General features: G+C 42.1%; 1 protein-coding gene across 1 annotated transcript; it reads left to right on the top strand.

The window, feature by feature from the left end:
* The first annotated feature begins 431 nt into the window (after positions 1-431).
* LOC109258496 (transmembrane and coiled-coil domain-containing protein 5B-like) lies at positions 432-9,504 on the top strand. The gene is made up of 12 exons (XM_019435319.2): positions 432-542; positions 1,473-1,517; positions 2,258-2,407; positions 2,716-2,833; positions 3,161-3,211; positions 3,741-3,809; positions 5,163-5,219; positions 5,705-5,764; positions 6,698-6,762; positions 7,392-7,467; positions 7,752-7,795; positions 9,116-9,504. Exons 2-12 carry the CDS (start codon positions 1,483-1,485, stop codon positions 9,312-9,314), a joined length of 924 nt encoding a protein of 307 aa, XP_019290864.2. The 5' UTR covers positions 432-542; positions 1,473-1,482; the 3' UTR covers positions 9,315-9,504.
* The last annotated feature ends 742 nt before the right edge of the window (positions 9,505-10,246 follow it).

The following is a 10,246-nucleotide window of genomic DNA, read 5'->3' as shown; positions in this document are numbered from 1 at the left end:
GTGAGAGCTTTCCTGGCCCATAGATAAGACATCTCTGATTCCTCCTGGCCTGCTCTCAAGCATTTCTACCCCGTAGCCCTTGGATGCATTAAAGAGAAAGGCATAATTTGGATTTGGGCGCAGCAGCCCTCACATGTATCACAAGGAGTTGGTGAAGGAAAAGAAATGAGAGTGATCTCAACTTCCACTAGGCCCAGGGGTTTGGGGAAAGGAAAAAATGTGTTCCATAGAGCTGATTCCCATTTCACAGGGATTTACCCCGTGTCCAGAAACGTGTTCCTAGAACTTATTGCTGTGTAGGAAGAGATTGAAACTGCCCTGAAGTTCTGAACTCTGCTCCCATGCTGCCTACAGGGGTGATGTTGAGCTATGGCCACCCCCTATCCCTACCCACTATGACATGCTGCCCCACCCTACTGGAGAGGATGGGTCTGGTGATATGGGGAGAACCCAATCAGCAAGGACATACCTTTTCTGAAAGTTCTGACAATCAGTTGGAGATCTCAGTGGGAACTGAAGAAACCTCGTTTGGGAAGAGAACGGTGAGTTTAGAGGGCATCATCAAAGGCTGGCATGCCTTGTGTGTCAAGACAGTAGTTAAAAAAAATGAAAATGCAGGATGGCTATGAAAGGGGAAGGAGGTAGGAGAAGGCATTAAAAAGAGAATTAAAGCCAAAAAGCTTTAGAGAGAAGAGAAGAGAAGGGAAGAGAAGAGAAGAGAAGAGAAGAGAAGAGAAGAGAAGAGAAGAGAAGAGAAGGGAAGGGAAGGGAAGGGAAGGGAAGGGAAGGGAAGATGGAGCATGAAAGGAGAGGGGAATTTGGAACTCTACTTTTCTTAGATTGGTTTCAGTCCTGAACTTTCGTTTTTGGGGCAATCGTTAGGAGACACCATCCCTGAGAACCCAATATTTGTTTCTTCCTGCTGGTAGTAGTATTCTGTTGTCCATGCTGCTGTTTTTGCTGCTATTTTAAGATCAACTCAGCCTGTAACATCTAGAGCTTGTTAGAACTAGGATGGCAATAGACAAATTTCAGGCAGCCAGCTTTATGGCACCCTCTGGCTCTTCTCTATCTTTCCTCCAAGTTTTCCTGGAGTTCTGGGTTAGAAATAAACTCTCAGTGCATTTGCCATTAGATCTAGGCTTGAGTACTTTTAGTGCTTTACCTGTGACTGGAAAAAGGTAGTCCAAGAAAGGGAAAGGTAGCCAAAATGTGAAAAATTGTGAAAACAGAAAAATTTCTGTGCTCTTGGGGGATTTGTTTAGGCAATTTTAAGTTAAAACACAATCTGAATTACTGGAATTTAGTAATCCCGGAAAACAGAGGGGTCTAGAAGGCATGGGTCTCTTCTTGGCTCTGGCTTGCCTGGTCAAACTTTTGCCTGCTCCCTCCTGGGCCCGTGTGGGGCAATGTTACAATGTTGAACATTAGGGGCTATGTTTCTGTAATAAATGTTTGTGTTAACATTTTAGGAAACCCACAATGGAAGAAGTTGGACAGGACCCACTGGATGATGTGTAAGTAATAAGGATAATAATAATAATAATTTAAAACGTTCAGTAGGGGATCTGCATTTGGAAGGGTCTCTGCAGCAATCCAGTAAGGAAGAAAACCTCCATTGTGCAGGACATTATCTCCTCAAACCTGGATGGGAGGGAGGGAGATGGGGCGGGGGCTCCCTAGGTAGAAAAGGCTTTGGTTTCAGATCTTTGGACTTCCTCATACTATGATGGGGTTTTTAGAAATGGTTAATGACCCAAAAAGCAAACCAGTCTTATTTGGAGAAAGGATCCACTCCCATCCCTGCCCCCCACCCAGTCCGTGTGCCTACTTGACTGGGGTAGAAAATAAACTCCCTGTAACAAAAGGGAACTGAAGAAATTCCTCTCCCTCACAGATATTTAAATGCTTTATAGGTATATCTTAGATTCTGCACACTCTAAATAAGATTTTTTTTTTAATAAGTTGGAGCATAGTTACCTGTATGAAAAAAAAAAAATTCTTCTGCCTTATAAAAGCGTTGTGTTTAAATGTGTTCCATTTATAATATTTAAAATTAAACTGTGATTTGACTCCAGGAACTTATTTTATGCAAAACACTGTAGAAATCAATTTATCATGGAAAATTACAACACAGGGCTGCTTAGACATAGTAACACCAGAAGATGGGAGGATAAATGAGATTACCAGGGAAATCTTCTTAGGGCCCCTCTGTTTTCCTGTCCTGAGTTCAGTAATTAAGACAATTTTCCTATAGGCAGGAGATGATGGAAATACCGAAATTAAAAGTCACAAAACAAAACCTTGACTACCTGAACTTAGACCTTGAAAAGGACCTGCAGAGACTGGATGAGGCAAATCAGGTTCTTCTCAGAAAAATTCAAGAGAAAGAAGAAGCTATTCAAAGGTCAGGCTCTGCAGTTGGTGAGGCAAGGGCTTCTCCTCAACTGAATGGCCCTTGGAATAAAGAAGGTGGGAGGAAGGTTTCCTTTTTTCTCGGTAAATCTTGGTGTGTTAAATTCTGAAGCATGAATTGTGACGCCCCCAGAAGCCTTTATGTATAGATGTTTGCATTATGTTTCCACATCAGGCTGACGTTGAATTGCCAGTGCATTTGGCAATCTCTCTGGTTCCCTGAGACCTTGGCAGTGGCCTCCTAGGCTAGGGTGCTGGCAGCTTCCTTATGACTGATCCACACTTGGGTGACTTTTTCAGTCTGGAAAGAGAGACTGCCCTGTCACTAGGACAAGCCAACGAGAGGGAGGAGTTGAACCATATTGTATCTGAGAAGGAGGAAGCCCTGAGGAACCTGAAATCAGAGACAGCAAAGCTGGTAAGGAGGTGTCTAGAAAAGGATCATGTGATGCATTTCGCTTGCAGTCTGCCACTGCTCTCTCTCTCTTTCCCAGAGGATCATCATCTATGGTTGTTTCTGTGTCTGGAGAAATCACAGCTGTTTAAGAGAGTGCTCTTGCTCTGAGAATGAAGTGCTTGGCATGGGGGCCCCAGGCCCAGGCTTTGTTCCCAGATCCTCTGAGTGGGGCCAGAGTGCAATTTTCCCCCTTCATGCACTTATCCTTAAGCCCTATTTTAGAGAAGGGGGAAGGGGAAAGTACCAGAGTAGAGCTGGTTTATCCCCATTACCTCTTCCTTTCCACAGGAAAAAAGCAACAAGGTTCTAGGCAGGAAGGTGGTGGAGCTTCAGAAGAAGGTAAGGTGGGCCACCCTTGAAAGAGGCTCATTTCTTAGGAATCCAGACAGAATCATCTGAACTCCTGAACTCCTCAGTCAGAAAGACCAGAAGGTGCAACCAGCTAAATGTGTGTGTTCCCTCCCCTCTGCCACATACTGGATCTCTTAGTGAGTCTCTTTGATTCACAGCCCCATTTGTTCCCTGGGATTACAGATCTGGTGAGAGAGCTAAGGGACTGTGGAAGGAGAAAAGATTTTTCCCTCCTCCCCCATATCCAAAGGATTCTGCCCCCCTTTCCCCTCCCTCTCTTCCTCCTTGCCTCCTTGTGCAGCCATGTTCATGGCTTATGGGAACAGAAAGGTATATCCAAGTAGCCTGGAGTCAGACAGCTCCCATAGCAAGAAGGAGACACTCTTCTATCAAGCTTCTATCTGAGATCTAAGTTAATTTACCGCCATTCCCTAGCCCTGAGACCCCAAAGTCTGCCACTATCCCAGATTTTTAGGTCTGTGTCACTCAGTCCACAATTTTGGGAATGGTATTTCAGATTTCAAGGAGAGTTAAGAACACTGGCCTTGATAAAGAAGCCCTAAAGCAGATGTTGGTAGAACTGAAGGTGAGTAGAGAAACAAACCTAGGGATTTTCTGGGAGATGTGTGTCAATTCTAGGTTTGGGGCCGAACTGCTTTCAAGGACTCTCCCAGGCCAAGTATGTCTGTGTGCTTATCAGAGGTGCCAATGTCTTCTGTCCCCTCTACTTTACTTCATGGCTTATGGGACATTCACAACATAATTAGTCAAGTAACTGCAGAGTTCACTGCAATGTCATCCAAGCAGAGGAAGTTGCTCCAGAGAGCTCATCACCCATCAGTCAACAGAGCACATGTTCTGAATGCACATCAGGACTTCCAAGAAGTTTAGGATCTAAATGACACACAGATATAGATGTTCAAGTAGGATAAGAATGCTGACTTCCATAATTATATAGAGATTGTCAATAATCCTCATTTTCCAACCCATGGCTCATAGGCCAAAAAGGTTTTATTTTTAAAATTCACTTTATGTTTCTCTTCTATTAGAGGATAAACCCAATGAAGGCAAGAGTTTTTGTCTATGTCATTCACTCCTGTTTCTCTAGTTCCTCAAACAGTGCCTGTCACATATTAGATGCACAATATTTGTTGGGTGAATGCATGAAGTGGATGCCCAATAGAGGACAGAAACCCTATTGGGAAGCTTTCTGCAGATTTATGTGGCAAATATGGCAATTTAGCTGAGACCACCATACCAGAGCCCTACTGCCCAGTTTTTCTGTTTTGCTCTGTGATTCAGACAGCATGTGAGTACTCCCTATGGAGAAAGAGAAGGAGAAAGAGGCCAGGGAGCTTTGGTCAGTGGGGCTAGAGGAAGGAGGATGGTAAGGCTCAGAGACCGGGTGGTCAGATGACCGATGCTTAAATGCCAGCTCTGTCACTGGGTGACTTTTAAAGTTAAGCACTTGGAGCTCCTGGGTGGCTCAGTCGGTTAAGCACTCGACTCTCAATTGGTTCATGAGTTAGAACCCCACATCAGGTTCTGTGCTTATACCACAGAGCCTGCTTGGTATTCTGTCTCCCTCTCTCTCTGCCCCTCCCCTATTTGCTCTCTCTCTCTCTCTCTCTGTCTCTCTCTGTCTCTCTCTCTCTCTCTGTCTCACACACACACACACACACACACACTATAAATAAAAAATAAAACTTAAAAAAATTAAAATGATTAAAGTTAAGCACTTAATTTCTCCTTGACTTTGTCTCCTCATGTGTCAAATAGGGCTGACGATAGTGTCCATTCTAGTTTGCTATAATATGTCCTCAATCCCTCAATATATGATAGTCATTTTTATCATATTTTCTGCTGGTTTGGATAGAGGGTGACCATTACCCACTTGCCTTCCATAAAAGAATGCTATTAACTTTCTGCTGTGTTCCAGGTGAGGCTACAAAAGTCAACAGAATCCTGTGCAAAGCAAGAGAAGGAATTGCTCAAGGTAGAGGCAATGTCTCCTCATTGAGTTTTTGTCCAGGATATAAATGGGAGAGAAACCCAAAGATCTTAGAAATAGGACAGCTTGAGGCAGAGGATGGGGAGGAATAAGAACATCCAGCAGATGAATTTCTGATTCACATGCAGGTGAAGGGAAAGAGAGCTTATATTAGAAGTACTGCTTTTACCATTTCTTAAACATCCTTTTACCTCTAATACTCAGAATACTATTGTCGAATTCCAAACCTAAGTGTCCTGAGACTTCTGTTTTACCTGATAGGCATTCAACAGCCTGGGCAAACCATTTTTTTCCCCTCAAAATTACACCATTCCTGCTCATGAGTGATGAGATCACTGCTCTGTGATGTGCTTGTTTTCCCTTAAAGGAACAGGTTGCTAGGTAACAAATGTCCAGTGTACCAGTTAGGGTCCCAGGGAGCAGCCTAGGCTTGGTTCTGATGAGATTTGTTAATGTTCTTTTCTTTCTAGATAGAGGGCGACTACCAATCTTTGCATCAGCTCTGTGAGGACCAGGCCCTCTACATAAAGGTACACTACCTGCAAGGGCAAGTCAGAGTAGAAGCAGAATTTCTCCAAAGCCGTGGATTCCTTAATTTCTCATTAGGATAAAATCTGCCACAGGGAAGAATGCCTTTTATACAATAGAAACCCTAACAAAACAGGTGTATGTTAAGTATTTACTTTGTGTCAGGCATTGGCACATACGGTATTTTTTTCTGGTAACTTGTCCAATAAAACTATGGGGATGATATTATTATGATCAAGAGGACACGGGTTTAGAGGAGTTAGGTAATGTGCTATGGAAACACAACTAGTAACCATCAGAGATGGGATTTGAATACAAGCAGAATCCAAAGAGAATATATATATATATATATATATATATATATATATATATATATTTTCTAGATATCTATCTAGCCACAGTATGTATGTGTGTTTGTGTGTGTGTGTGTGTGTATATATATATATATATATATCCATCTAGCTACAGTATGTATGTACATGTGTATATGTGTGTGTGTGTGCATATATACATACATATATATATATATTATATATATACATATTGTAGATATCTATCTAGCCACAGTATGTATGTGTGTTTGTGTGTGTGTGTGTGTGTGTATATATATATATATATATATATATATATATATCCATCTAGCTACAGTATGTATGTACATGTGTATATGTGTGTGTGCATATATACATATATATGTATATGGTGTGTGTATATACATATATGTATATATGTATATATGTATAAATATATCCATATCCATCTAATCACAGTATCTCCCAACTTTTATTAGAACATTTCCCTACTTGTGTGTGTACACTCATGCATGCACCATTTGGAATATTAGGAGTTAGTCTTAGGAGAATCGTCAGTGACATTGCACTGAAATATAGGGGAATTCTTCATTATAACAATTTTTTTTTTATTTCCATGGGAAGAAATACCAGGAAATTCTGAGACAGATGGAAAAGGAAAAAGAGGTGCTTCTTCTTGAAAAAGAAGTGTAAGTTTAGAAAATGATGTCCCTGATAAGTCCCCAGGATGTCTTTGAAGGGCAAAATGTTTCTCAAGCCAGTTTTTGGGGTGTGTGTGTGTGTGTGTGTGTGTGGTTTTTGTTGTTGTTTTTATTCTTTGCTTAGTGCTTTCTTTAGGTCATAAAACTATTTTTCTATGCTTTGCCCTAGAATTTTTTTACTATTTTACCTTTTACACTTAGATTTGCATTCATCTGGAATTTGTTTTTTATCTATAGTGTGGGGTAGAGATCAAGATCACATTTTTCTGTGTGGATAGCCAAATGACCCAGCACCATTTATTTCAGAGAACATCATTTTCAGTGGTGCCTTGTTTTATAAGTCAGGTAACCATACATGTGTGAGACTTTGCAGTTTCAACCCAACATCAGAGTTATGACAGGGTTATTTTTCATTGATTGTCTTTTTTCTTGAAAATGGACCACATTTCCCTGGTTCTTTGTATGTTGAACAGTTATGAGTTTTGAATGTTGAACACTGTGAATGTTATCAAGAATCTAGGAAATAAACCATAGATATCGTATGACTTAGAAAAGCACCTTTCACCAGTCTCTCAGATTATATAATATCATTCCTGGGTCTGATCTTTTTCGCCCAGATTCAAAGCCCAGAACAACTCCTCCCAAATACTGAAACCTGGGTCAATTCTGGTAGAGACCATCCAAAGCAACATGGTATGTCTTCCGTGTCCCAAACTGGAGTTTTATTTTATCCCTTCCTCTCCTGGCTTCTCTCTCCCTGCTCCCCACATCCCTTCCCCTTTTTAATAAACCTAGAGTTAGGACATAATGAAGCTTGGTACCTTGTGCTACACTTATGGCAGCTAGGAAGTGGCAGTCGGGATTCAGATCCAGGTACCCTGACCCCTGACTCCTGGGTGGCTCTTAGTCACCCCACTACACTGCCTCTCTGTGACTACATGGACAGGCACAGCTGTGGCTTTTATTGCTTCCCATAGGAGAAGACCATCATTAAGAAACAGAAGAGAATCTTTTGGTACAGGTAAGTGGTAGAATCTTGATTTTTAGCTAGTCTAGGCTCCATTCACTCTGTAGAAGCGAGTGACTTGGTCAGGACAGAAGGAACAAGGATAAATACACCCACCAACCAGAAAACATCAGGCAGTTCCAAATTTCTTCCAGCCCTTCCTTCCTTCCTCAATACCAGGTTATGCAGAACTTGGTGGGTCGAAAAAGAAGCTATTTCTTCAAGATGAAGACTGCAAGTTGCATTTTACTTTGAATTCCTGTTCTTATGGTCCTTGGTATGACTCCTTTCTATTTTTCAGGTCCTGAACCTGATAATCTCTGCTATACTCTTTGCTGGAACAACAGTTCAGGATGCATTAATTTTCTCAGTTCTCTTCCTGTAGACTGTAAAATTTTAGAAAACAAAAGTCACCTGAACCCTCTGTGCCATTTCTTTTTTAATTTTTGAAACAAGGAGACTAACTCTGAAATGTTCCATGTGACACTTTAAGGAAGAGCTTCAATTTATGACATTTCAATGTAGTTGAAGACTGAAGGCCTTAGGTTTCAGTGCAAAATTTTCTTGGGAGCACATAAGAAAACACACACACATGCACATCTTGTATTGTTCAACTTGGTCTCTTTTGACACTTGAAAGAAAAACCTGTCCTAATGATGTTGCCTGGATGTTAATGTCAGAGATGTCCAATCCCATTTCAAGTTCTAGAACGGCTTACTATAGTAGACCTGAAGAAGGCCACCGGTCATGTGTGACAGTCCTGAACATTTTCTGACAACCCCAAAAGGCCTGCCTCATATGTAGGACCTGGAAAATCTCCTTTTGCATCTCCAGTTTTTCTATATGGACATCTATTCTGTTGGAGGGCTTACTTACCAGGAGAGCCATATGAAATTCCTAACTGCTACATCAATATTTTTCTGCCATCACCTATCCTCTACCCTCATCCTCTGTGTCTCCATTCCCCATCAGTTTTTCCCAAAGAAAGCAACTCGGGGCGCCTGGGTGGCTCAGTCGGTTAAGCGTCCGACTTCGGTTCAGGTCACGATCTCGCGGTCCGTGAGTTTGGGCCCCGCGTCGGGCTCTGGGCTGATGGCTCAGAGCCTGGAGCCTGCTTCCGATTCTGTGTCTCCTTCTCTCTCTGCCCCTCCCCCGTTCATGCTCTGTCTCTCTCTGTCTCAAAAATAATAAAATAAACATTAAAAAAAAAATTAAAAAAAAAAAGTTTACAAAGAAAGCAACTCACCAGTTATTTATGAGTGTAAGCTTCACCTCCTATAGTTGGATCGTGGGCTGTCTCTTTCCCCCACACTAACCAAGAATGTCTCTTTGCAGACATTTCAGGCGTGGTGTCTTCATGGTCATGATCTTCATTAGGCTGCTGGGCCATGTGCTTTTCCACCTGCAGTACACGAACCCAGACCTTCTTGTGGATGTCCTACCCATGGTAATCAGCAGGGACACCCTGAAGAGGCTGAGGGAGGTCTTACTTCCTTTCCTCACTCTAGAGGTGGAAGAAGTTCTACCACATTAGTCGGAAGTGATGTGGGGGGCTCCACACCACACCCAGTGGAGAGGGGGACATGGCTGCAGTCCCGTGTCAAGGATGGGACAAGAAGGAAGTGGGAACCTTGACTTGGACATCTGACCTCTTCATTTCATTCTCTTCCCTTACTTTCCCTTTGGAGTGGCTCTCTTTCAAATAAAGAATATGTTTGACAAGAGTTCACTGTGTTGGGTCTGTGAATTTGGCCTGTGAGTCTGGGGGCCTCCTTAAGACATTCAGTTTCCACCGGCGTTTTGAGAAAAGTTGCACTCAGAGTTAAGAAACTCCCTTCCACCAGTACTTCCATTCTCTGCTCCATATTAAAGAAAACAGAGAAAAAAATCATGCCTTCATTTGTGACATTCTACACTCACTCCCTCTGGGGTGGGCACAAAGGCCCTTCAACAAGAAATCAGGAGGTGGATATAAGGCTTGCTTTCATTCCATAGTTTAACAACACATTGTCCTTCCTAAAGCTCTTTTATTTTTATACTATGCTATATATTATAGGAGTGGGATGTCCTGGAAAGCTGACCTCTTTTTTTTTCCTGTACACACACAGTTACTCATTCTCAATTGAGAAGAAAATTACCCGAAAGTTCAAGTGACCTATGAAAGTAGTATATAAAATCAGCCAAACACGATTTTGTACCTACCTGTCATTCAAATCCTCATTCAAATGCCATCTCACCCATAATGTCTCCTCCGATCCCTCCGGACCTGAGACATCTTCACCTACCTTCTTCCTCACGTTCCTCTCGTGCCTTTGGCATCTCCTTTCTTGTATGCAGTCCTCAGGCTCTTGCTTTTTGGTGACCGCTTGTCCTTTCAAGACCATTCTTGATACAGGCTTTAACTGAACTTCATTTGCAGGGCAATGTTGGGATGGAAGAGATACACTGTATGTTTGCTTTGACTAT

The sequence above is a fragment of the Panthera pardus genome, unplaced genomic scaffold, assembly GCF_024362965.1.
Source record: "Panthera pardus isolate Hobbes unplaced genomic scaffold, ASM2436296v1 HiC_scaffold_24, whole genome shotgun sequence".
Taxonomy (NCBI): domain Eukaryota; kingdom Metazoa; phylum Chordata; class Mammalia; order Carnivora; family Felidae; genus Panthera; species Panthera pardus.
Note: the sequence above shows the minus strand (reverse complement) of the source record. Positions and strands in the feature narration are given on the sequence as shown.

What these genes read in the sequence shown, in the direction of transcription:
- LOC109258496 (XM_019435319.2), top strand. Translation starts at nt 1,483, where the DNA reads ATGGAAGAAGTTGGACAGGACCCACTGGATGATGT. An exon ending in AATCAGAGACAGCAAAGCTG is followed by an intron (nt 2,834 to 3,160) that starts GTAAGGAGGTGT and finishes TCCTTTCCACAG; the next exon opens with GAAAAAAGCAACAAGGTTCT. An exon ending in AAGAGAATCTTTTGGTACAG is followed by an intron (nt 7,796 to 9,115) that starts GTAAGTGGTAGA and finishes GTCTCTTTGCAG; the next exon opens with ACATTTCAGGCGTGGTGTCT.